General features: G+C 46.8%; 1 protein-coding gene across 1 annotated transcript in view; it reads right to left on the bottom strand.

Moving 5' to 3' along the window:
- GAK (cyclin G associated kinase) overlaps window positions 1–27126 on the bottom strand; it is an 832466-nt gene that overhangs the window by 108335 nt on the left and 697005 nt on the right. The window contains 1 exon segment of the mRNA XM_029601806.1: window positions 17174–17401. Coding sequence (XP_029457666.1) covers window positions 17174–17401 — 228 coding nt within the window.

Here is a 27126-nt window from a genome sequence, read left to right as displayed (position 1 = left end):
AAGAATTTAATTTTCGCGATGGCCTTGTCTTCCCTAAGTGCCCTTTTAATCTGTCGATCATCTAACAGTCCAACTGACTCCCTCACAGGTTTCCTGCTTTGGATATATTTTAAACAGTTTTTATTATGAGTTTTTGCCTCTACTGCCAACTTCTTTTCAAATTCTCTTTTAGCCTGTGTTATCAATGTATTTCATAATTTACTGCTTTACACTAACTCTCCCATCTTACTTTTTAGACTTCTGGCATTAGCTTACAGACATTTCAAAATGAGTTTTTTGTTTGTATTAACAGCCTGCTTTTCAGTTGACAGGGATAGTTTGGAATCTTTTAGCTCAGGTGATTCTTTACTTATAAGCACATTTTGCTTTTATTGGAACCTTTCTGTTGGGATGCCCTAACTCTCCTGCTTCATTAGTATCCTTCAACGATACCTTGTTCCAAACCATGCGCGACTGAACAACTGTCTGCTTTCTCCTTTTTTTCTAGTTTAAAAGTTGCTCTCTCTCCTTTTTAAAGGTTAGCGCCAGCAGCTTGGTTCCATCCTGGTTAAGGTGGAGCTTGCCCCTTCAGAAAAGACTCCCCCTTCCCCAAAAGGTTCTCCAGTTCCTTACAAAACTGAATCCCTCTTCCTTGCACAATTGTCTCATCCATGCATTGAGACTCCAGAGCTCTGCCTGCTTCTGGGGACCTGCACGTGGAACAGGTAACGTTTCAGAGAATGTTATCCTGGAGGTTCTGGATTTCAGCTTTCTACCTAAGAGCCTAAATATGGCTTTGCAAATCTTCCTCCCACATTTTCCTATGTCATTGGTGCCCACATGTACCACGACGACAACCGGCTCCTTTCCAGCACTGTTTAAAATCTTATCTAGGTGATGCATGAGGTCTGTCACCTTCGCAACAGGCAGGCATGTTACCAGGTGATCATTGCACCCACCAGCCACCCAGCTATCATTATTCCTAATAAACAAATCATCAACTTTGACGGTCGACCGAACCCTTCCCCCTCCTGGGCAGTAGGCTTGGGAGACTCATTCTTGGAATGAGGACAATGCATCACCTGGAGAGCAGGTCCTTGTTACAGGATCACTTCCTGCTGTACCAGGTTGATGCTCTCTGACCATGAGACCTTCCTTCTCCCATGCAGCACCAAGGCTGCCAGACTGAAGTTTTGACTTGGTCACTATGTCACATCTATAAACCTTCCTTTGACCTGGGTAAAAAGTGCGTCATTATTATTTACTTCCAGTCTGCAAACACAGAAAATAGCATTACATTAATAGTTTCCTTTTTCTATAATTCTTTTTGAAGTAGAAAGAGTTTTTAAAACTGTTAATCTGAAATAAATCCTATAAATATCAAAAAGAGAAAAAGTTGAAGGACTTTTAACTGTTGTAAAAGCTTAATTTGTAGACAAAAGGAAGTGGAACTGTGTGTGTTTGGGGAGAGAGGGAGAAAGGTGGCATAGAAGGGAGTGAGACTGGGGCCAGGTATGAACTGGGGAAGGGGCTGGGTGTGAGCTCTCTCCTACATACACACACAACTCTCTCACGTATGTATGTATGTATATATGTGTATATTCCCCCCCTGCGCAGAATTGCCAAATTCTGCGCAGAAAATAGCAGAGGAGACCCCGGCATGCTGCGAATGGAGTGCCTCCCGCGGACCATGCTCTGTTTGTGGTGAAGATGAAGGCCTGGCATGCCGTATGCAGCGAAAAGGGAAGGCCCCCGTGTGCTGCGTGATGCTCTCCGTTCGCGGTGAAGATGAAGGCCCAGCGCACCGTTCGCGGCACACAGGGGCCTTCCCTTTTCGCTGCGATCGGTGTGCCGGGCCTTCATCTTCGCCACAGAGCGTGTCTTGCAGCATGCCGGTGAGAGAGAATGTGTGTCAGAGCGGGAAGGGGAGGGTGAGAGAGAGCAGGAGGGTGTGAGACAGCTTGGTTGGTAAGAGGGGGAGTGGGGGGATGCTTGAGTGTGGGTTTCAGAGAGGGAGCCTATATGAGGGGAGGGTGACAGAGAGCAGGAGGGTGTGAGAGAGAGCATGGGAGGTAAGAGAGGGGCGCAGAGGGGATGCTTGAGTGTGGGTGCCAGAGAGAGGGAGCCTATATGAAGAGATTGTGAAGGAGTGTGTATGTGTGTGAGGGATTGGGAGCTCGTGTGTATGAAAAAGGGATTGTGTGTAAGTGAGAGTGCTAGCCTGTGTGAAGAGATTGTGTATGTGAGACAGAGCCTGGGTGAAGGGCTGCGTGAGAGAGAGATAGGTAGCCTGTGTGAGGATGTATGTGTGAAAGAGAAAGAGAGCTTGTGTAGGGTGTGTATGCATGAAAGAGGGCCATGTATGAGGGGATATGTGTGTGCGAGAGAGTGAGGGAGCCTGTATGAAGGTGTGTGTATGTGGAAGGGACACACAGTGAATTTCTAGGGAAATTCTGCTCAAAATATTTTAAATTCTGCAACTTTAAGTAATAACTTTTTTATGTCATGTAAATTGTGTTATTTTGACCAATATAAAGTTTGCAGAATTTTCAGTTTTTGTGTGCAGAATTCCACCAGGAGTGAGTGTGTGTGTGTGTGATGTGGCTAATCTGGTCTTTGGTTACGTTCTGCCAGAAATGATCCTACCACCACTGGCTCTGCTCTAATTCTGTTGGGAAGCAAGAACAGATTTTCTGCTGGAAAAAAGGTGAGAGAATAGCATTCTTGGTTGTTCTGCCAGAAATTAAGCCCTGAGTAACACACAAAAAGGGGATGAATAAGCACAAGTTTGAAACTTGTGAGCTATATATATATCTTGTCAAGGCCAGGGTTGTACCCTTCATTACTGGCATTATTGCTTGTAAGTTTCAAACTTGTGTTAATTCATCCCCCTTTTTGTCTGTATTTTTCTTCTGCAGCATCTGCTTCAGTATCACTTCTTTTCCTCCTGTTCCTTGTAGAAAGGGAACAACAGAAGGGAAGGTGCTACGTTAGAGTAGGCTGATTGTTCTCTCCTCTTTCTACTCTAGGCTCACCCTCTCTTCTCTTCTTCCTTGCAGGCTGACAGAAGGAAAGGAGCTGGAGCAGGGCACCCTTGCTACTCTGCCTCTTAAGTCTGAAAAGAAGAGAGGCTTCTAAGAAAACTAAAAAGTCATGGGATAGGAGGCGATGTCCTTTCGTGGAATACAAACTGGTTAAAAGACAGGAATCAGAGAGTAGGATTAAATGGTCAATTCTCAGTAGAAAAGGGTAAACAGTGGAGTGCCTCAGGGATCTGTACTTGGACTGGTGCTTTTCAATATATTTATAAATGATCTGGAAAGGAATACAATGAGTGAGGTTATCAAATTTGCGGATGATACAAAATTATTCAGAGTAGTTAAATCACAAGCGAATTGTGATACATTACAGGAGGACCTTGCAAGACTCGAAGATTGGGCATCCAAAAGGCAGATGAAATTTAATATGGACAAGTGCAAGGTGTTGCATATAGGGAGAAATAACCGTTGCTGTAGTTACACGATGTTAGGTTCCATATTAGGAGCTACCACCCAGGAAAAAGATCTAGGCATCATAGCGGATAATACTTTAAAATCGTCGGCTCAGTGTGCTGCAGCAGTCAAAAAAGCAAACAGAATGTTAGGAATTATTAGGAAGGGAATGGTTAATAAAACTGAAAATGTCATAATACCTCTGTATCGCTTCATGGTGAGACCGCACCTTGAATACTGTGTACAATTCTGGTTGCCGCATCTCAAAAAAGATATAGTTGCGATGGAGAAGGTACAGAGAAGGGCAACCAAAATGATAAAGAGAATGGAACAGCTCCCCTATGAGGAAAGGCTGAAGAGGTTAGGGCTGTTCAGCTTGGAGAAGAGACGGCTGAGGGGGGATATGATAGAAGTCTTTAAAGATCATGAGAGGTCTTGAACGAGTAGATGTGAATTGGTTATTTACACTTTCGAATAATAGAAGGACTAGGGGGCACTCTATGAAGCTAGCAAGTAGCACATTTAAGACTAATCAGAGAAAATTCTTTTTCACTCAATGCACAATAAAGCTCTGGAATTTGTTGCCAGAGGATGTGGTTAGTGTGGTTAGTGTAGCTGGGTTCAAAAAAGGTTTGGATACTTTCTTGGAGGAGAAGTCCATTAACGGCGATTAATCAAGTTTACTTAGCTAATAGCCACTGCTATTAATTGCATTAGTAGCATGGGATCTTCTTAGTGTTTGGGTAATTGTCAGGTTCTTGTGGCCTGGTTTGGCTTCTTTTGGAAACAGGATGCTGGGCTTGATGGACCCTTGGTCTGACCCAGCATGGCAATTTCTTATGTTCTTAACTGCATTCCAGGCTATTCCCCCACAAATTAAGCTCAGACTATTGTGAAATAAAATTCAGAAGACCATATGCATATATGTAGATTAATCAGAACTGCATTTTTATTCAGAAGCTATTAACAAAACCACATAATTAATTACACTAGGCATTTACAAAGACCACCAGGATTTTACCTTTCAATTTTGTAGTTCTCTGAAAAATCCAAAGTTGTTTTATTCCATTTTTCAACTTCTGCTTTTGCATGGCTGACCAACACCCCTCCCCTTTCTTTTAAATTCAACTGGCCAGAATACTTTTTTTAAAAAGCATCTCTTCTTGTTATTAACAGACTCTGAGAATGCTCAATTTTTCTTTTTGTTGTCATGAGAGAAATGGAGTGGCATCAGTGAGTCTTACTCGAGCCTCTTTTTGCTGCTTCACTGGGGCCCCAGACAGTTTTTAGAATACTATATAATTTTCTCACAATTATTATAATCTTTGCTTTTCCTTCAGAGACTGTTGTGCTGAGATATTCTTAAAAAATGTCTGTAGATACCTTTGAAGCTCAAAGGAGTACTCTTGCAGATGCATGTGGCCCTCTCTAACATGCAGATGTTTTCTCTCTCCAATGTTACTAGGTTTCTTCTAGAAGTGCTGGACCAGATTTTTGTCTCTGATTTTTTTTTTTGCAGAATGAAAATACCGAAGATGTTTCAAGCAGGACCTCAATGGACTTCCAGTGGTCCCTTTCACCATTCTGCCTTATCTTGCTTGCCTGGCTCCTATAAATTTCCATGCATGTAAAGAGAGAGCAGAGCCAATCTCCCTGGTGAAGCAGCAGGAGTAAGGTGCCCAATGAGACCATTTTGAATTGTTCCCGCCGGAGGAACCTGGGTTAGGCTGCTGGCTCTCTCTCTCAAAAACCAGCAGCGGGGCAGAGCTGAGGTGCTCCCAGCCCGAGGTGCCCGCTGTTGGCAGGGATGGCCTTTCGGGGCAGTCCGAGCTGGTTGAACGCGTGAGGCTGGAGGATAGTATCTTCGCTGCCTGTAAAAAGATTTCCTAGAGTCCCTATGTGCAAGGAGGGATCGGAGGTGGTGGCAGACAACTGACTCAGGGTTTCAACTGGGCCACCACGTCTCGGACTTTTTAAAAAAAAATTTTTATTTATAACTTTTACCAATACATACAAAGTATTTTTATCATCAAGAAACATGTATAAGCCAATGTGAAACACCACTATTCAACAAATAGAAGAAATACAATTATTAGCTTATTACTAAATCTTAATACAACCTAGCACCGGGGGGGGGGGGGGGGGCAGTATATATGAGGAGTACAAGGTAATTAAAGGCTCTCAGCTGCTCAGGGGCAAAGAAAATATAACAATCGCTATCTTTTTTAACAATGCATTTAAAAGGGTATCTTAATAGGAAAGTAGCTCCTAAGGAAATGGTTTCTTGTCTCATTATTAGAAAGCCCTTTCGCCTCTCTTGGGAAATTTTAGAAATATCGCCCCATCTCAAACCTTCCCTTCATCGCAAAAATTATGGAAAAGGTAGTAAATAATCAACTCATGGACCTCGAAGACAATAACATCCTACACCCATCTCAATTTGGCTTTCGCAAAAATTGGAGCACAGAAACACTCTTACTCTCACTCACTGATGCCCTCCTTATTGGCCTAGATCGGGGTCATAGCTACATTATCGCCTTCCTTATCTCTGCAGCCTTTGATACGATAAGCCACAATGTTGAGATTACTTACGTGATAATCTCCTTTTCCTTAGTGTATGCAGATGGACTCAAAACAAGTGGGTATAGTGTGCTCGTGCTAGCAGTTGGAGACGGATCTGATGTCAGCACGGGTACATATACCCCCACAGGAAGTGTAGCAAATCAGTAATCTTCCTTGCAAAAGCTTTTATGGCTATATGTGTACTGTCCGATTGATTAAATGAACAGGATTACCCTGACCAAGTGATGGTAGCTGGAGACCGCCAGTGTTCTCAACCGGAAGGCGTCGACACCCGGCAGGGTGGATGCCCTATATAAGAAAACATGGCTTACCGTGAGTCGGCGAATCCCCATGTATACCGGCAGCCGGGCGGGATGCTGAGTCCATCTGCATACACTAAGGAAAAGGAGATTATCAGGTAAGTAATCTCAACATTTCCTAGCGTGTAGCAGATGGACTCAAAACAAGTGGGATGTACAAAAGCTACTCCCGGACTGGGCGGGAGGCTGCCCGAGGACCGTGTAGGATAGCCCTCGCAAATGCGGTGCCCTCCCTGGCCTGGACGTCCAGACGATAGAATCTGGAGAAGGTATGGAGGGAGGACCACGTCGCCGTTTTACATATCTCTGCCTGCGACAGCATCTTAGTTTCTGCCCAAGAGGCCGATTGCGCTCTGGTAGAATGAGCCTTGACCTGTAGAGGTGGTGGTTTTCCTGCCTCTACGTAGGCTGCCTTGATAACTTCTTTAATCCAGCGGGCGATGGTGGGCCGTGAGGCCGCTTCCCCTTGCTTCTTCCTGCTGTGCAGGACGAACAGATGGTCCGTCTTTCGTATCGCTTTAGACATTTCCAGGTATCTGGACAGCAGTCTACCGATGTCGAGACGGCGAAGCATTCGACCTTCATCTGCCTTCTTCAAACCGTCCGTGGTAGGCAAGGATATGGTTTGGTTGAAGTGAAAGTGGGAGACCACTTTGGGTAAAAAGGATGGAACTGTGCGAAGATGGATAGCTTCTGGAGTGATTCTGATAAATGGATCACGGCAGGACAGTGCTTGTAGCTCTGAGATGTGGCGTGCTGAACACAAAGCCAGCAAGAACTCCATCTTCAAGGTTAACAAGGCCTCGAAGGGGCCTGAAGGTTAATCCCGCTAGAAATTCCAATACTAGGTTGAGGTTCCACAAGGGCACTGGCCACTTCAGTGGCGGGTGAATGTGTTTGACTCCTTTCAGGAAACGTGAAATGTCTGGGTGTTTGGCAATGGTGTTGCCGATACTCCTGGGACCATAACAAGACAGCGCTGCTACCTGAACCTTGATGGAGCTGAGGGACAGACCCTTCTGAAGTCCATCTTGTAGGCAGTCCAAAATGATAGGAATCTTAGTGGCATGTGAATTGGTGCTGTGAGCGTCGCACCAGGCTTCAAAAATTCTCCAGAACCTGATATATGTTAGTGATGTGGAGAACTTACGTGCTTGGAGCAGTGTATCTATTACCGGCTCAGAGTATCCTCTTTTCTTCAGTCTAGCCCTCTCAATGGCCAGACCGTAAGAGAGAATTGAGCTGGATCCTCGTGGAGGATGGGGCCTTGCCGTAGCAGGTCCCTGTATGGAGGCAGAGGTAGAGGATTCCCTGCCAGTAGTCTTCTCATGTCTGCGTACCAGGGTCTTTTTGGCCAGTCCGGGGCCACTAGAAGAACTAGGCCTCTGTGTCACTGAATCTTGTGGACAATGGCTCCCAGCAGGGGCCATGGAGGAAAGGCGTATAGCAGGATCCCCTGAGGCCACGGCTGTACTAGGGCATCAATCCCCTGAGCTCGAGGATCCCACCTGCGGCTGAAATATCTGGGAACTTGAGCGTTGGACCTGTCTGCTAATAGGTCCATGGCTGGCGTCCCCCAGTGATCCACAATTATCTGAAAGGCTGTGGGAGACAGCTGCCATTCTTCCGGGTTTAGGCTTTCTCTGCTGAGGAAGTCTGCCGTGGTGTTGTCCTTCCAGGCGATGTGGACGGCGGAGATGTCCTGAAGATTTGCTTCTGCCCAAATCATCAGGGGAGCTATTTCTAGGGACACTTGTTGGCTCCTGGTTCCGCCCTGTCAGTTGATGTATGCCACCGTGGTGGCGTTGTCTGACATCACTCTGACCGCTCTGTTGCGAAGTCTGTGGGCAAATCGCAGGCACGTTAGCCTGACTGCCCGTGCCTCTAGTCGGTTGTTATTCCACCTTGACTCTTCTCTGGTCCACCGCCCTTGGGCGGTGAGTTCCTCACAGTGTGCTCCCCATCCGTTCAGGCTGGCATCTGTGGTGAGCAGAATCCAGGTTGGGGAGGACATTCTTGACCCCCGGCTCATGTGGCCGGGCTGTAACCACCAGCGTAGTTGATTCTGCACTCTGGCTGGTAGAGGTAGGTGTATGGTGTAGTTCTGTGATCGTGGGCTCCATCGAGATAGAAGGGCGCGTTGCAATGGTCTCATATGAGCCCGCGCCCATGGCACCACCTCCAGAGTGGATGCCATGAGGCCGAGGACTTGTATATAATCCCGAGCTGTGGGCCGGCTGGTGCTCAGCAGGACCTGCAGATGATTCCGAAGTTTTGACTTTCTCTTGGAGGTCAGGCTGACCTTGTCTTCTAGGGTGTCGAATTGGACTCCTAGGTATTCCAGCGACTGGGACGGCTGTAGGGAGCTCTTGTTTATGTTGACTACCCATCCTAGGCTTTCCAGAAGAGCTATAACTCTGTTGGTTGCCCGGTGGCTCTCCTCCGGTGACTTTGCCCTGATCAGCCAATCGTCCAGGTAGGGATGGACGAGGATTCCTTCCTTCCTGAGTGCCGCCGCCACTACTACTATGACCTTGGTAAAGATCCGCGGCGCAGTGGCTAACCCGAAGGGTAAAGCACGGAACTGGAAGTGCTGATTCAGGACTTTGAAGCGTAAATAGCGCTGGTGATCCCGATGAATTGGGATATGCAGATAAGCTTCCGACAGATCTAGGGAGGTGAGAAATTCCCCTGGCTGTACTGAATTCTTGACAGACCGCAGAGTTTCCATTCGAAAGCTGGGGACCTGTAGGTGTCGATTGACTGACTTGAGGTCCAGGACGGGCCTGAAAGTGCCCTCCTTCTTGGGTACTATGAAATAAATGGAATAATGCCCAGAATTTCTCTCTCCTGCAGGTACTGGGATTATGGCTTTTAGGGCCAGGAACCTCTGTAAGGTCACTTCTAGTGCCGCTTTCTTGAGAGGTGAACAAGGAGATTCCACAAACTTGTCCGGCGGAAGCCAAAGAAAATCCAGGTAATATCCTTCTCGGATGATGGCGAGGACCCACTGGTCCAAAGTGATCTCGACCCACCTGCGGTAGAAGAGGGTTATAGCCTGCCCCTATGGCTGCTACCCCCGGATGGGTCGGCTGATTGTCATTGTGGGTTGCGGCCGGGGCCAGAACCTGAGCCGGTTCTCTTCTTCTTGTGCTTAGCCTGAAAGTGCTGGTTCCTGGCCTGAGAACGAGGTGCTTGATAGCGAGTCCTGTAAGGGTTGAAGCACTGAGAGTTTCTACCTCTAGATGATCTAGAAAAAGAACGCTGACTCCTCCTCGACATGTCTTCTGGTAGACGGGGTAATGGAGAGGCACCCCATTTAGTCGCCAAGTTCTCGAGATTGCTGCCGAATAGTAGGGAACCCTTAAAAGGCATTCTTGTGAGGCGTGTCTTGGAAGAAGAGTCGGCCGCCCAATTGCCTAGCCAAAGCTGTCTTCTGGCTGCCGTACGGACGAGGTCGGAGGCTGCGTCAGTGAGAAATGCAAGAGCTGATTCCATGTCTTCTCCCGGGGTGTTGTTTCTCGCGTGTGATAAACAGGAACGCGTCACCACGGTGCAGCAAGTTGCGATTCGTAGGGACATGGCTGCTACCTCAAAGGCTTGTTTCAGGACGGTGTCTATCCTTCCGTCATACGTATCCTTGAGGGCCGCTCCCCCCTTCACCGGAATGGTCGTGTGCTTCACGATTGCGTTAACTATGGCGTCTACCTTGGGGCATGCCAGCAGTTCCTTGGACGCCGGATCCAGAGGGTACATGCCTGACAAGGCCCGACCCCCTTTGAATGAGGCCTCCGGTGCCTTCCATTCCAAATAGATTAGCTGCTGTGCAGCTTGTAGGAGGGGAAAATGGTGAGCCGTTTGGCGCAGACCCTCTAACAGGGGGTTCATCTTGGGGTCCCCTGGCGTGTCCTGGCCCGGAATGGCCAGTTCTGATAGGCATTGTGAGACCAGGCCTGGAAGATCCTCTTTCCGAAAGAAGTGTCTCATGGTCCGATATGGTTCTATCTCCGAGGGAAGTTCACCCTCCTCGGGGGGGGGGGGGGGGGGGCTCCCTCATGTTCCTCGGAATAATCCGAATCCCCATAACCGGGGCTGTCGGGAGGCGAATAGCCGTGCCTAGGTCTCGAGGGTCCAGGGGCCGGGTCAACCGGGCCCATTCGAGGAGCAGACTGCATCTGGACAAAGGCGTGAATCCCCTTGAATAATTCCACCCAGGAAAGCGAAGCCGGATCTGGCCGTAGGGGCACCAGGTCTCTCGGGGTCCCTGGCTGCTCGCTGCGGCCCGCTAAGTCCGGAGTGTGCCCTGAGGAACCGCTGGGCTGGGACCGGTCCTGTCCAGGAACTCCTATGGCCTCCTCACATTGGGCACATAGTGAGTCTGCCTCCTCGCTCTGTGTGGCTCTGAGGTTGCATGCTGAGCAGAGGCTTAGAGCTTTCATGCCTGATTCTGGAGGTGCCGGCTCTGCAGACGCCTGGACTCTCTTGTGCTCCATTCGCCTGAAAATCGGTATCGCCCAATGATGTGCACCTAACAAATGCGCTTAAAAGCATGCGCTGAACAGCATGCGCCTATAATGGGCGTGTTATAATGTGTGCCTATAACGGGCGTCTTATAGATGTGCGCCTATAACGGGCGTCTTAGAAATGTGCGCGTATATTAATAGCGTGCGCTTAGGCAACGTGCGCGTATATTAATAGCGTGCGCTTAGGCAACGTGCGCCTATCGCGTGCGCTTAGCAACGTGCGCCTAGCTGGCGAAGGCGAGTAGGCAGGCAAAATGGCGACCTCCTTGGCGGGCTGCCTCGTAGGCAGGCCCAATCAGTCTGCACTTTCTCGGAGACCAAGTAAAGATGTACGCCTTACCTTGTCTTCGGCGCTTCCCGGTTGCGACCCGGGCGGTCTCCGGCTGCGGGGGGAGAGGGTGAGTACCTTCACCGCCGCTCTTAAGGAAGTGCACCTGCTGCCTCTATCCCGCACCCGAACTCGTCTCGCTCGGGGGCCAAGCCGCGCCCGAGCCCTTCTCACTCGGGGGCTAGGTCCCTGCCGCGAACTGGCCACCGGACCGAGGCTCTTACCTCCGAGGGACCACGGAAGTCAGCTCGGGAAACTCAACTGGGTGAGTGACCACCTGGTATTTATTTATTTTATTTATTTATTGTTTTTGTTATACCGAGTTTCATGATAGGCATCACATCAACCCGGTTTACAAATAACAAGGAGTGTAAAGCATAACGTAACGTAAAAAACAATATTTTCAATAAGAACCTTGAACTTTAAATACAGTGAATCAGAAAAAGGGAGAGGGAAAGTTACAAAAAACAAGGAAAATAAACTTGGGATGGAAGGGGAGAAATTGAACAGCACAATATTTACATTTCAGCCTATTGATACATTAGAATAGCAAGTGAAAAAAATAAGACTATGAAACGGTACATAGGTAATCAAATGAATAAATATGACACAGTTGTGAATGGTAATAGTATGATAAATATTCAGCAGGAATTAGTGAGAGAGGGTTTGAGGTTGTGGTATCACCACAGGAGTGCGGGGCTCGTCTTCAGGTAGGTTTCTTCTATGAATTTAGTCGTTAGAATTTGGAAAAACGTTCAGCGAGTGTGAGGTAGCTCCAAACTGCTTTGGAGACGTAAATTACTGAATTGCTGCACTTCCTGCGTATATGTACCCGTGCTGACGTCAGATCCGTCTCCAACTGCTAGCACGAGCACACTATACCCACTTGTTTTGAGTCCATCTGCTACACGCTAGGAAATCTCCTTTCACGCCTAATTGACATTGGAATATCTGGCACCGCCCTTCTATGGTTGAAATCATACCTTGAGAATAGAAAATTCTCTGTTAAAATAGGAAACTCAGAATCCACACACCTCCCCCTCACCCAAGGAGTCCCCCCAAGGCTCCTCCCTCTCCTCCACCCTATTTAACATATACCTCCTGCCCCTATGCCAACTACTCTCTCAACTCAGTCTCAAATTCTACATCTATGCGGATGATGTACAAATCATCATTCCCATACAAGAATCCATCGCTGCTAAGCTAAAACACTGGGAGAAATGCCTCTCCCTCCATCAACTCCTTACTCACTAACCTCCACCTCGCCCTCAACTCCTCCTCATACATAACCACCAAACACATAAAGCTCTCACCAACTAATGACCCTGCCTACAGTTCCTTTGCCTCACAGCCTCCAGTAAGAAACTTGTGTGTCCTAATTGATCAACACCTAAACCTAAAAAAACATATCAACTCTGTCCTAAAAAGAAGGATTCTACAAGCTCAATATTATAAAAAAACTAAAACCCCTACTTCACACCCACGATCTCAGAACGGTCATCCAAGCCACCCTCTCATCCAAACTAGACTATTTCAACTCATTGTATTTAGGCCTCCCCAACTCCACTATCAAACCCTTACAAATGCTCCAGAATGCCACCGTTAGAACCATCATGAACGCACGTAAATCCAACCATATTACCCCCCTACTAAAAGACCTCCACTGGCTCCCCATCCCATCCCGCATCCTATTCAAGACCCTCACTATCATTCACAAATCCATATATAAAAACAATTCATCCTGGCTCAACGAACCCCTTTGTCTCACACACTCCTCCCGCCCAACCAGAGCAAACCTCAAAGGCACTTTGCACATCCCACCTCTCAAAAGCGCCCACCTCACCTCAACTAGGGACCGCGCACTATCAATTGCTGGTCCCAATCACTGGAATGCCCTACCCACTAATCTCCTCCTAGAACCCTGCCCCTTCAAATTCAAGAAAATGCTCAAGACCTGGCTCTTCCACCAGGCTTACCCTGACTAGACTCACGCAATTCACCATGTCGCCATTTTGCCTCACCATCTTACCGCCAATTGCTGCCCACTAAGTTATCTGTGATCATGTTATGTTAATCTGTTAACATGTTACCTATCTAGTTGATTCTTTCAGGCTCTCGTATATAGCCTACGCTTAAGTTCCACTTGTTGTCCCTCTTCACCCGCTCCCTGTTCTTTGTATTTTTCCATCTGAAGTTTTAATGTAAACCGACATGATGTACCTACTAATGTCGGTATAGAAAAACTTAAATAAATAAATAAAATATCAGGAAACATTTGCACATTAGAGCCATGAAAGAGGGAATTTAAATGTCAAAAATAACATGACATTAATTTACTAATATCCTGTTCAGCTATAAAACAAGTAAAGTAGGAAGATCAATGATCTCAATACCATAGGATTCCAAAAAAGTAGTTAGGTTTTGCATATCGAAAGGAAGTCCTCCAGGGTCAGTAGTTGTATATTTCTCAGCAGAAGCAATGGGTATAAACTATGCTTTATTAATCGGTAGAATCTCAGACTCTGATATAAAGAGTACCTCCCGAAGATACCTCTTGAAGGTAATTACTGGTAGTTCTCCCATAACCCTGGGGAAATTAATCAGTCTAAGATTCAAGTGACGGTTCCAATTTTCCAGCATTTCCAACCTCCGAGATAAGGCTGCTCTATCCTTAACTAAAGCCATGTTAAAATTTTGAATTTGTTGAATCTCAAGTTTCAACTTTGGTTACAGAAGCCTTCACACTATGAAGTGAATTCTCCTGGGCTTGAATTTTAGAGTTCAAGGAGGCAGTTAATTGATCTTACTACTGCAAGTTTTCACTGCTGCAGACTTAATAGGGTGTGCAAAATGCTCACCCAAAGTAGGGGGGGACACAGTCAGAGGATGACCAAGTAGACAGACCTCATAAGGTAAACAATATGCATGTCCTCCAAAACATCAGGGAACCCTACTACAAATAATCGGAAGTAAATCAATAAATACCATATAACTAATACTCAATGAAATCCAATCCTTTATTTTGTAATTATAATGGACCTATGTAATCTATAAACATAAGTACATTAAAAATAAACGCACCTAAATCTCATTTCATCACACCCATACCACAACACATCATGCTTTACCCCTCCTCCATTAAGAGCTGGAAGGGAATGGTCTCTACCATCGCTCGAATGAAGCTGGCAAAAGATAAGTCCTCCGCAGGTGAGTGGCACCTCTTGTCTGGAGGCGAGGGCTCCGACGGAAGGTGACCTGAGGCATCCGAGGAATACTCGGAGGCGGCATAACCCTGGGGTCATAAGGGGCCTCCTCCTCACCATCAAACTGCCAGGGTTGAAAAGGGAGGCCAAACCCTGGGTCACAGGGCACAGGCATCGATGGTCTGCGAGGGTGCACTGACAATGGCTGCACTGGCATTGAGGGTAATGGGACCTTCGATGGAAGCCGAGGCACTGGGAGACCCGAGGGCGGGATCCTGTATCGATGGCACTGCCCGTGGCGGCAAGCGTGGAGCTGCATCCTCCTTCTCTGAGGAACCTGGAATCGGGATCATGTCGGAGAGAGGAACCGGTGGCGGACGAGGCACCAGAGGATCTCCGGGCACTGGCTGCATTGGCAAGGCACCGAGCAGCAAGTCCAACCTTTCCAGCAAAGGTGAGAGCCGGCGTCTGTGCCTACTGGAGGCCCTGGAGGGCACTAAGCACTGCCTGTTGGACCACGTGATCCAGCTCCTCCCGAAATGCAGGCGTGATGAGCACCAACACGGGAGGAGAAGGCAGGCTGGGCTCACCGTAGCCTCCACAGGGTCTGCGGAGGCTTGGTGCCCAACACTGAAATCTGTGTGGTAACGCCCTGGGCTCCTGGCTTTTGAAGAGTACAGGGCCTCTTCATCTTGGGCAGCTTTGGAGGAGGTTCGGCTAGAGCCAGCACCAGACAATGACCATTGGTGCCAATGTCTGTGCTTTCCACGGTGCTCGGCCCGGTCCTTCTCTGGTGTCGAGGAAGGTGACCCGCAGGCCTTGGAGTGACCCGATGCTGGTGAGGAGCGATCTTCCGTACCTTTTTCATCATGGCGGGGTGCCGAAGGAGGTCCTGAGTAAGACTGATCCCCACAACTCGACGCATCCAGTACTGAAGTCGAAGAAGCCGACTGTCTGGAACCAAACAAGTGCTCCATCTTGTCCAGGCAGGCGCGCCAGCCTTTGGGGGTCATCTGAGCACAGCTGGGACACCAACTGACATCGTAGGAAGGCCCCAGGCAGAGGATGCAAATGTCATGTGGGTTCGTGATGGACATAGTTCGCGGATACTCGGGGCACTTCTGAAAACCGGTTGCCATTGAAAAAAGATGCTGCGCGGATGGTGGCCACCAGGAGGTAGACACTTGGGAACCGATCGCAACAATGCAAAAAAAGTATCTACCGAATGCCAGAGGAACCGACTCGCGAGTGGAAACCCCGAAGTGGGAAAAACAGATGAAAAAACGTTGAATTCTTCTGTGAGGAAAAAAACAATGAAGAGTTCCACAAACTGCAAGGCAACCAACACCGTGGAAAAAAAAAAAGAGACTGAAGGGGGACCCCACGTGGCTGCGAGGTTAGTGGCATGCTGGGCATGCTCAGTATGCAGGTCAAAGTTTCTAGAAACTTTGACAAAAGTATTCCGTGCCGGGCTCCATCTGATGATGTCACCCATCTGTAAGGACTACCATCCTGCTTGTCCTGGGAGAAAAGATTTTTCTCTTCTAGCTATTGGTATTAAGCATTTCTTTCAGACACAACAGGTGACCAGAGAACTGGATCAACATTTTTGTAAGCAATATTGCAGGTGGTTTATCTTTTTTGGGAAGACAGCAAAATCTACAACAGGAAGGTGTGGAAAACATGAGGAGGGATCCAGCAATTTGAATTGAATAGTTTTCCATTCTTCTGGCTTTATAAGTGACACGTTTCGACCACAAATTAGATGTTCAGCGATGAATGTCCAGTTTTACTTTGATATTTGGAGGCTGTGCTGCTGGACTGGACGAGTATATGAACAACTGATTCAAAAGCTTTTTTTGTCTTTTCACAGTTGTACTTGCAGATCTCTGAAGCAGTTTTTGTTGAAACATTGATGGGTGTGTATTGGGTATATCTGTGGAAGTTTGTAAGTGTTTATAAGTGAAGTGATACTACGAATGTGTTTAAGTGTTTCAACCTTGAAGACACTGTTGCAAGTTAAGTATAGTACAAATGTGTCCTGTGTGGTATAATTAAAAAATACATTTGAAGACACTTCTTTAATATTTCGGATGGTGAAATAGTTTGAATTAGTAGAAGTCGATTCCCTTTGTTTTTGATTAAAAAAAAGACATTGAAGAGTTTTAGTTGCAAATAAAAAAAAAAAGACTATAAAAGACTAAAAGACTAAATAAAAAATTGATGGTAAATAATTATAATAATGCTTTGAGTCATATGGGGATGTGTCATGTTTGACAGTATAGCACATTATATGATAACATAATTAATGTATTTATTTAATTCATCTTGATAATATTTCTCAGCATGTTTTGTAAAGTGTATCATTTGCCTCTCATATTTTTTGTTTGAGGTAAACAATCCTGCCATCAGGGCAGAGTTTACAAATAAATATTTTTAAAACAACCCTTGGGTGTTCCTAACCTCTCAATTCAAAAAAGGGATTTCCATGCTAAAGAGAAAAAACTGATCCTAGAGGGAAGAAACATCTTTACAGCTATTTTAAAAGAACAGTTATGTTGTGTTCAGTCTAAAGGCTTTTGTACTGGATGATTGGGATTATGAACAAAACATCAACATCATACAAGATTTCATTTAACTTCAGATCAAAACATTTCATTATATGATTGAAGCAAAATTGAATAAACCAGTTAGTGGTTTGTATTATGTCTTACAACAATTATGGAGTGTGTGAATAAGACCTGATCTCTACAGAAGCACAACTTACCAAAGCCTGGCGCTCTGATTCCTCTTTCTTCTCGTCCGCCAATAACACTGAAATTCACATTATACTTGGGTTTAGCCTGTGTTTCAGATTTAACTTGCTGTGGTTTAGTCTGGGGCTGCCAGGATGGGCTGGCACTCTGTGGTTTGGTAGTCTGCCATGTCCCAGCACCTTTTTGTGATTGGGATAACTTCTGACTGAGCCTAGCAGTTGGAAATCGAACTGAAGAGCCTAGAAAATAACAAATACTTAGTTTTTAAATTGATAAAACCCACTAACAAATATGGATTATGAAAATTTAACCATTAACTTCTGTCTGCTTTAGTTTTACCACTATATAATATAAAAAATAAGTTACAGTTTAAGGAATAATACAGAAATTTATCAAACCCTCTTTCATATAAACAAAATGTCAGAGATAAATGACAATTTTGCTTACCATTAATTCTTGTTCTTTTAACTCACAAAAAAGTTAGGACCTGTGGCTACTACTGTTCAGGGAGTATAACAGGGTAGCAGCTTCAAATTGGAATGTATATGATAGTATTTCTTGCTATTTCTTAAATTATAATTTCAGTTTCAACTTTATATACAAAATCAGCTTGACAAGAAAAACATCATGTAACCAAATATTAAAATTTCAAAAACCCGTCTTTGGACCAAATGGAAAAGAGAAAAAGATACAGGAAAATCAAAACAGGATAAATTAATATATTCAAACGGAGTATATTAGTCCCCAATCTAAGGGGAAGACTAAAAGCAAATATGCTTACCAGTAAACATGGTTCTTTGTAGACAGCAGGATGAATTAGCCATTGTGTGTGGGTGACCCCATTCGACAACAATGACTCAGCCCAACTCTCAGAGCTCAGTAGACTACTGCATATTTGTGTCATAAGCCTCCAAATTTCTTCCAGAGGTTAAACTTCAGTGAGGTAATAGATTATCTAGGGACACAGGCAGGTATTATTTATGGCTAATTCATCATGCTGTCTTTGGGAACTCTGTATACAGGTAAAAAAACTTGATGTCTCCAACAAGAGACATAAATTAGATATTAAACATGGGGAGTATCATGCTGCACAGGGGAAGTACTTACTTAAAGACAATCTAGCCTCACCAAGAAGAGTGTACTACTGGGAGAATGGGCTGTGCAGAACTGCTTGTCCAAAATTACTGTTAACTTGGGACATGCTGTCTAGACAGTAATGGGACAAGAAGGTATGAACAGATGGCAAGTAGGCGGCCAACATTCAGTAGGCCTTTTAGTAGACAAGTTATCTGGTTAAAGTTGGCTGGATAACTTGTCCTAGATATTCTGTGGGATAAAAATCCCACTAAATATTCCCGATTAAAGTTGTCCAGCTACTCCGCCTCTCTTCCACCCACTCCAAAGGCTTTGCAGGGCTGAACCTACTCCCCCACCCCCACCCCCCCAACCAGGTGAGAAATTTCAAGTCTTCCAATTTGAGAGATTAAGAAGGAAGTTTATTGAGTAGAGCTAGGATTACGTTGAGGTCCCAAGGCACTGAAGGTTTACTGACCAGAGGCTTGGAAGGCCAAGTCCTTTCATGAATCTTGATACTGGGGTTGGAGAGCGATCAGAGCACCTTCTACCTGCTGGTGATATGCTGCAATGGCATGAAGATGGACTGTGACTGAAGAGATACTAAGGCCTGAGGACAAGAAAAAGAATAAATACTTAAGCATGCCCCTCCGGCCACATGAGGAGAACAGCTGCCTGGCTCTACACCAATCCAAAAACCTCTAACGTTTGAAACCACATGATCTTCTGATTGAAGGTTTCCTGGTAAAATTCAAAACATCTTCCACTTCTTTTGAAAGGCTCCTGTAGAAGATTACTGCACATTCATACTCTGAGAGCCAGCACTGGCAGGTTTGGATAGCAGAGCCAGCCTTCCTTCCTGTGTGATCAGAGTTGGACACATTCCCAACCGATTCAAGAAACCTGTGAGGGAGTCGGTTGGACCATTAGATGACAAAGGGGTTAAAGGGGCTCTTAGGGAAGATAAGGCCATTGCAGAAAGACTAAATTAATTCTTTGCTTCCGTGTTTACTAATGAGGATGTTGGGGAGATACCAGATCCGGAGATGGTTTTCAGGAGTGAGGAGTCAGACGAAATGAACGAAATCACTGTGATCCTGGAAGATGTAGTAGGCCAGATTGACAAAATAAAGAGTAGTAAATCACCTGGACCGGATGGTATGCATCCTAGGGTACTGAAGGAACTCAAAAAATTTGTAACCGATCATTAAAATGGAGAGATTATTTACCTGATAATCTTGTTTTCCTTAGTGTAGGCAGATGGACTCATTACAAATGGGTATAGTGTGCTCGTGCTAGCAGTTGGAGACGGATCTGACGTCAGCACATGGTACATATACCCCTGCAGGAAGTGCAGGCGCTCAGTAATCTTCCTTGCAAAAGCTTTATGGATATATGTGTGTGTGACGCTTTCACCGGTCTGTATACTGCCGCTTGCGTCTGTTCCAGGGATCCAATCCCTGCATGAGCTTCCCTGGTCCCTTGGAAACTCAAAATAGCAATTTAGCCGTATTTATCTTACAAGACCCCAGGTGGGATTTGAACCCTCACCACCTGGCTAGAAGGCAGATGCCTTCCCCACTGAGCCAGCAACTCACTTTCCAACCACTGGCTTTAGAAGTCCCTCTCAAAGTCCATAGTTCAAAAGTCCGGACCCACTGGGCCTAACTGCCACCTCCCTCCGTACCTCTGGGACCTCAACCCTTCCCCAGAGGTACAGCCACCCACCCGCAGTCCTCCAGGCAAAGTATCCTTATTGTACGTCCAAACAACAGAAGTCCCCGCGCTCACCTTCCTTGTGATAGTTGCTGCAGTCCTTCACACGGTCGGGGAATGTCCAGCCTCGAAGTCTCCCAGAGCCGCCAGGAAATCCGATCCTTCCTCCTCGATCCCCCGCAGGAGACAGACTGCTCTACTAGGGAGTCCTTTTAATCCTGTGGAAACTCCTCCTCCTCTGCCAAGTGATTGGCTCTGGGGAGGTCCCACCCTTAATCCCCCACACCTGTGGTTCCTCTGTCCTTGTAACATCCGGGGGAAGGAATCAAGGGACGTCTCTAGCCTGGTGTTGCTGTATTTTCCTTCCCCCCTTTTCCTTGAATCTTTGGTTCCTAGCTTTCTTCTTCCTATCTTAGTCTAGCATAGTGACCCCGTCAAAGTGAGACTGACCGATCAATTAACTGAACATGATTAACCTGACCGATTGACAGTAGCTGGAGACTGCCAGTGTTCTCAACCGGAAGGCGTCGACACCCGGCAGGGTGGATGCCCAATGTCAGAAAACATGGCTTACCTTGAAACGGTGAATTCCCATGTATATCGGCAGCCGGGCGGATGCTGAGTCCATCTGCCTACACTAAGGAAAACGAGATTATCAGGTAAGTAATCTCTCCATTTCCTAGCGTGTAGCAGATGGACTCATTACAAATGGGATGTACAAAAGCTATTCCCGGACTGGGTGGGAGGCTGCCCGAGGTACGTTTAAGATTGCCCTTGCAAATGCTGTGTCCTCCCTGGCCTGGACGTCCAGACGGTAAAATCTGGAGAATGTATGGAGGGAGGACCACGTTGCCGCCCTGCATATCTCTGCAGGCGACAGCATCCTATTTTCTGCCCAGGAGGCCGCTTGTGCTCTGGTAGAGTGAGCCTTGACCCGTAGAGGTGGTGGTTTTCCCGCCAAAAACCAGGCCACAAGAACCTGGCAATTACCCAAACACTAAGAAGAACCCATGCTACTGATGCAATTAATAGCAGTGGCTATTCCCTAAGTAAAATTGATTAATAGCCATTAATGGACTTCTCCTCCAAGAACTTATCCAAACCTTTTTTGAACCCAGCTACAATAACTGCACTAACTACCTTCTCTGGCAACAAATTCCAGAGCTTTATTGTGCGTTGAGTGAAAAAGAATTTTCTCCGATTAGTCTTAAATGTGTTACTTGCTAACTTCATGGAATGCCCCCTAGTCCTTCTATTATTCGAAAGTGTAAATAACCGAGTCACATCTACTCGTTCTAGACCTCTCATGATTTTAAACACCTCTATCATATCCCCCCTCAGCCATCTCTTCTCCAAGCTGAACAGCCCTAACCTCTTCAGCCTTTCCTCATAGGGGAGCTGTTCCATCCCCTGTATCATTTTGGTTGCCCTTCTCTGTACCTTCTCCATCGCAACTATATCTTTTTTGAGATGCGGCGACCAGAATTGTACACAGTATTCAAGGTGTGGTCTCACCATGGAGCGATACAGAGGCATTATGACATTTTCCGTTCTATTAACCATTCCCTTCCTAATAATTCCTAACATTCTATTTGCTTTTTTGACTGCTGCAGCACACTGAGCCAACGATTTTAAAGTATTATCCACTATGATGCCTAGATCTTTTTCCTGGGTGGTAGCTCCTGGGTGGTAGCTCCTAATATGGAACCTAACATCGTGTAACTACAGCAAGGGTTATTTTTCCCTATGTGCAACACCTTGCACTTGTCCACATTAAATTTCATCTGCCATTTGGATGCCCAATCTTCCAGTCTTGCAAGGTCCTCCTGTAATGTATCACAGTCTGCCTGTGATTTAACTACTCTGAATAATTTTGTATCATCCGCAAATTTGATAACCTCACTTGTCGTATTCCTTTCCAGATCATTTATATATATATTGAAAAGCACCGGTCCCAATACAGATCCCTGAGGTACTCCACTGTTTACCCTTTTCCACTGAGAATATTGATCATTTAATCCTACTCTCTGTTTCCTATCAGAGGCTTTAGCTTTTGCATGTTTTCGTGCATATACTGCAACATTTATTTATTTTATTTATTTAAGGTTTTTATATACCGGCATTCGAGATCGCAGTCCCATCATGCTGGTTCACATAAAACACGGGTGCATCGTGAAACATAAACTAGAACAGTGGTGCGGAAAATGCAGTTACATATAACAGGGTAATTAAAAACTTGGCGGGGAGGAAGAGAAAGGACAGATTAAAATTCAAACAAGTAAAAACGATAGTGGAGATAATTGATTATAGAGTGGGCGGAGATAAGGAGGCGTGGATGAGATAAATCAATTGGAGTCCGGGAATGCTTGTATGAATATCCATGTCTTTAGTCTTTTTTTGAAGGTTGCGATGCATGTTTCCAGTCTGAGGTTTGTAGGGATGGAGTTCCATATTGGTGGAATGGCTGTGGAGAAAGCCCGATTTCTTAGCGTGTTGTGTCTGGTAGATTTAGGCGGTGGTACCTGTAGCGATCCTTTGTATGCCTCTCTTGTTGGTCTTGACGAATTATGTAGTTGGAGAGGGATTTGTAGGTCGATGGGAGCCAGTAGGTGGATATTTTTGTATGTAGTAAGAATGGCCTTGTATATTATTCTAAAGTGTATGGGTAGCCAATGGAGGCTTTTTAGGATGGGGGTTATGTGATCATGTAGAGCTAGTGAGCTGCGATCAGTTGTTTAATCTTTCAAAAAGTACAAAGTCTAGAGGACACACAATGAAGATACTATATAATACATTTAAAACTAATAAGTGAAAATATTTTTTTACTCAATGCATAATTAAGCTCTGGAATTTATTGCCAGAGCTATTAGTGTAGCTACGTTTAAAAATGATTTGGACAAGTTCCCGAAGGAAAAGTCCATAAACCATTATTAAGGTGGAGTTGCAGATACCCTTGGAATTCGGCCAGGTTTTTGTGACCTGGATTGGTCACTGTTGGAAATAGGATACTAGGCTTAAAGGACTCTTGGTCTGAGACCCAGTATGGCACTGGAGAAATTACTTACCTGATAATTTCGTTTTCCTTAGTGTAGACAGATGGTCTCAGGACCAATGGGTAAAGTGTACTCCTGATGGCAGTTGAAGACAGATCAGATTTCAATCTGACATCAGCCCTAGTACATATACCCCTGCAGGAAGTGCAACTCTTCAGTATTCTCCTCGAAAAGCATTGTGGATATATGTGTGACTGACTAATTTTGGATAACTTGAATAACTTCATAACTTGAATAACTAGATTAACTTTATAACTTGATAAACTTGAATTACTTGAATTGGTTGAATTGGCTATAGCTGGAGACCGCCAGAGCCCTCAACCGGGAAACATCGATACCCGGTAGGGTGAGTGTCCTAGACTGAAGGAAAGCATAGCTTACCCTTGATTCCCTCGCTCTCGGAGCTGTCCCCCAAGAATTCCCAGAGTAACGGCAGCCATGGGTGGGATGCTGAATCTATTTGTCTACATTAAGGAAAACGAAACTATCAGGTAAGTAATTTCTCTATTTTCTAGCATGTAGCAGATGGACTCAGGACCAATGGGATGTACAAAAGCTATTCCCGAACCGGGTGGGAGGCTGCCCGTGATCCACTTAGTAATGCCCTTGCGAATGCTGTGTCCTCCCGGGCCTGAACATCCATACGGTAAAACCTGGAAAAGGTGTGGATGGAGGACCACGTCGCTGCCCTGCAGATCTCGGTGGGTGACAGCATCTTGGTTTCTGCCCAGGACACTGCCTGGACCTTAGTAGAATGGGCCTTGATTTGTAGAGGCGGTGGCTTGCCTGCTTCTACATAGGCCGCTTCTCCTTGCTTCTTCCTGCTGTGAAGGACGAACAGGTGGTCCGTCTTTCGTACGGATTCCGACATTCACAGGTATCTGGCCAGGAGTCTGCCGATGTTGAGGTGGCGTAGACATTTGGCCTCTTCCGAATTCTTATGTTCATCTGGTGATGGTAGCGAGATGGTTTGGTTAAGGTGGAAGTGAGACACCACTTTCGGGAGGAACGAGGGAACCGTGCGTAACTGGATGGTTCCAGGGGTGAGCCTGAGAAACGGCTCACAACAGGACAGTGCTTGCAGCTCGGATATGCAACGGGCTGAACAGACTGCCAGCAGGAAGGCTGTTTTCAATGTTAATAGTCGGAGAGACAGGCCACGTAGAGGTCTGAACGAGGCTCCTGCTAAAAAATCCAGGACCAGGTTGAGGTTCCAAAGAGGTACTGGCCACTTTAGGGGTGGTCGGATGTGCTTAACTCCTTTCAGGAAGCGGGAGACATCGGGGTGAGAGGCTATGCTGCCGCACTCGTTCTTGGTGCTGTAGCATGACATGAGGGACAATCCCTTCTGTAGGCCGTTCTGTAGGAATTCCAAGATCGCAGGAATTTTGACTGAGCGAGGTATGATGTCGTGGTCCTCGCACCAGGCTTTGAATACTCTCCAAACCCTTATGTATGTTAGAGATGTGGAGAACTTGCGTGCTCGGAGTAGGGTGTCAATTACAGCCCCCCCGAGTATCTGCTCTTTCTCAGGCGAGCCCTCTCAATGGCCAGACCATAAGAGAGAATCAAGCTGAGTGCTCATGGAGGATCGGTCCCTGTTGGAGCAGGTCTCTGTGTGGAGGTAGTGGCAGGGGGTTCCCTGTCAGTAATCTTCGCATGTCTGTGAACCATGGTCTTCTTGGCCAGTCCGGGGCCACAAGAAGTACTGGTCCCCTGTGTAGACTTATCTTGTGAATGATCACACCTAGTAGGGGCCACAGTGGGAAGGCGTATAGCAGAGTCTCCTGTGGCCATGTCTGTACCAGGGTATCGATGCCCTGGGACTGAGGTTCCCGCCTGTGGCTGAAGTAACTGGGTACTTGGGCGTTGGACCGGTTTGCCAGCCGGTCCATGGTTGGTGTTCCCCAATGGTTCACTATCAGTTGGAACGCTGTGGTCGACAGCTTCCATTCTCCTGGTTCAGACTTTCTCTGCTGAGGTAATCCGCCGTGATGTTGTCTTTCCCGGCAATGTGGACGGCCAAGATCTCCTGGAGATTCCCTTCCGCCCACGACATTAGGGGGTCTATTTCCAGAGACACCTGTTGGCTTCTGGTTCCTCACTGATGGTTGATGTAGGCCACTGTTGTGGCGTTGTCCGACATTACCCTGACCGCTTTGTCTCAGAGTCTGTGACCGAACCGTAGGCAGGCTAGTCTGACTGTCCGGGCTTCTAGGCGATTGATGTTCCACCCCAACTCTTCTACATTCCACTGCCCATGGGCGGTTAGCTCTTCGCAGTGTGCTCCCCATCCTCGTAGGCTGGCGTCCATGGTGAGCAGGATCCAGGTTGGTGAGGATAGTCTCTTTCCCTGGCTCAGGTGGCCGTCTTGTAGCCACCAGAGTAGTTGGGTTCAAACTTTGCCCGGTAGCGGTAGACGTACGGTGTAGTTCTGAGACAGTGGGCTCCATCGCGATAGGAGTGAGCGCTGTAAGGGCCTCATATGAGCTCGTGCTCATGGTACTACTTCCAGTGTGGATGCCATGAGACTGAGGACTTGTAGGTAATCCCATGCTGTGGGGCGAGGTTTGCTCAGCAGGGTTCGCAACTGGTTCGTCAGTTTTAATCTCCTCGTCGGTGTCAGGATGACCTTGTCTTCCTTGGTGTCGAATCGGACTCCTAAGTATTCTAGAGTCTGTGAGGGCTGCAGACAGCTCCTGTTTGTGTTGACCACCCATCCAAGGCTCTCCAGTAGAGTCTTGACTCTGCTGGTTGCCTGGCAACTTTCCTCTGGGGATTTCACCCTGATCAACCAATCGTCTAGGTAAGGGTGTACGAGGATTCCTTCCTGCCTCAGTGTTGCCACCACCACCACTATAATCTTGGTGAACGTCCGGGGTGCTGTGGCTAACCCGAAGGGTAATGCCCGGAACTGGTAGTGACTGTCCAGGATTTTGAAGCTAAGGAAGCGCTGATGTTCTTGATGGATCGGAATGTGTAGGTAGGCTTCCGACAGATCTAGGGATGTAAGGAACTCTCCCAGTTGTATCGCCCTTATTACAGAGCATAGGGTTTCCATGCGGAAGCGGGGATCCTCAGGTGGCGGTTGACCGACTTGAGGTCCAGGATGGGCCTGAACGTTCCCTCTTTCTTGGGGGACAATAAAATAAATGGAATAATGCCCAGTATTTATTTGTTGTGGAGGCACTGGGGTTATGGCCTCGAGAGTCAGTAATCTGGTCAGCGTAGCCTCCACTGCCACCCTCTTGGAGGGGTCGTGGCAGGGTGATTCCACGAACTTGTCCTGAGGGGTTCGGAGGAAGTCCAGGTAGTATCCCTCTCGAATGATGGTTAGGACCCACTTGTCCGAAGTTATCTCGACCCATCTTTGGTAGAATAGGGCAAGTCTGCCCCCTATGGCTTCTTCCTTTGGACGGGTCGGCCAAATCTCATTGTGGGGTGCGGTTGGGGCCGGGGCTCGGCTGGTTCCCCTTTTGTTGTGCTTGTTCCGAAAGGACTGATTCCTGCCTGTAGGACGAGGCGCTTGATAAGTGTTTCTGTATGGATTGAAGTGCTGTGAACTTCTGCCCCTGGAAGATCGGGGGAAGGGTCGCTGGTTTTTCTTATTCCTGTCCTCTGGTAGTCGCGGTAATGGGGACTCGCCCCATTTGTTAGCCAGCTTCTAACAGGAACGCTGCCGAACAGGAGGGATCCTTTGAAGGGCATCCTTGTGAGTCTCATTTTGGAAGATGCGTCGGCCGACCAGCTTCGGAGCCAGAGTTGCCTCCTGGCTGCCACAGCTTACGACAAACTCTGGCCGCTGTGCGCAACAGATTGGAAGCAGCATCCGCAAGGAATGATACTGCTGGTTCCATGGCTTCCCCAGGGGTGTTGGTCCTGGTCTGTGATAGGCAGGCACGTGTCACCACGGTGCAGCGGGCTATTTGTAGGGATATAGCGGCAACGTCAAAAGACTGTTTAAGGAAGGATTCCAGACATCGGTCGTGAGCAACTTTGAGTGCTGCACCTCCCTCCACTGGGATAGTGCGCTTCGAGATTGCGCAGACCATGGCATCCATCTTTTGGGCATGTCAGGTTTTTGGCTGCCGGGTCCAGAGGGTACATGGCTGCCATAGACC

This window comes from Rhinatrema bivittatum, chromosome 1 (genome assembly GCF_901001135.1).
Source record: "Rhinatrema bivittatum chromosome 1, aRhiBiv1.1, whole genome shotgun sequence".
In the NCBI taxonomy this organism is placed as follows: Eukaryota; Metazoa; Chordata; class Amphibia; order Gymnophiona; family Rhinatrematidae; genus Rhinatrema; species Rhinatrema bivittatum.
This window is presented reverse-complemented; position numbering and strand designations above follow the sequence as displayed.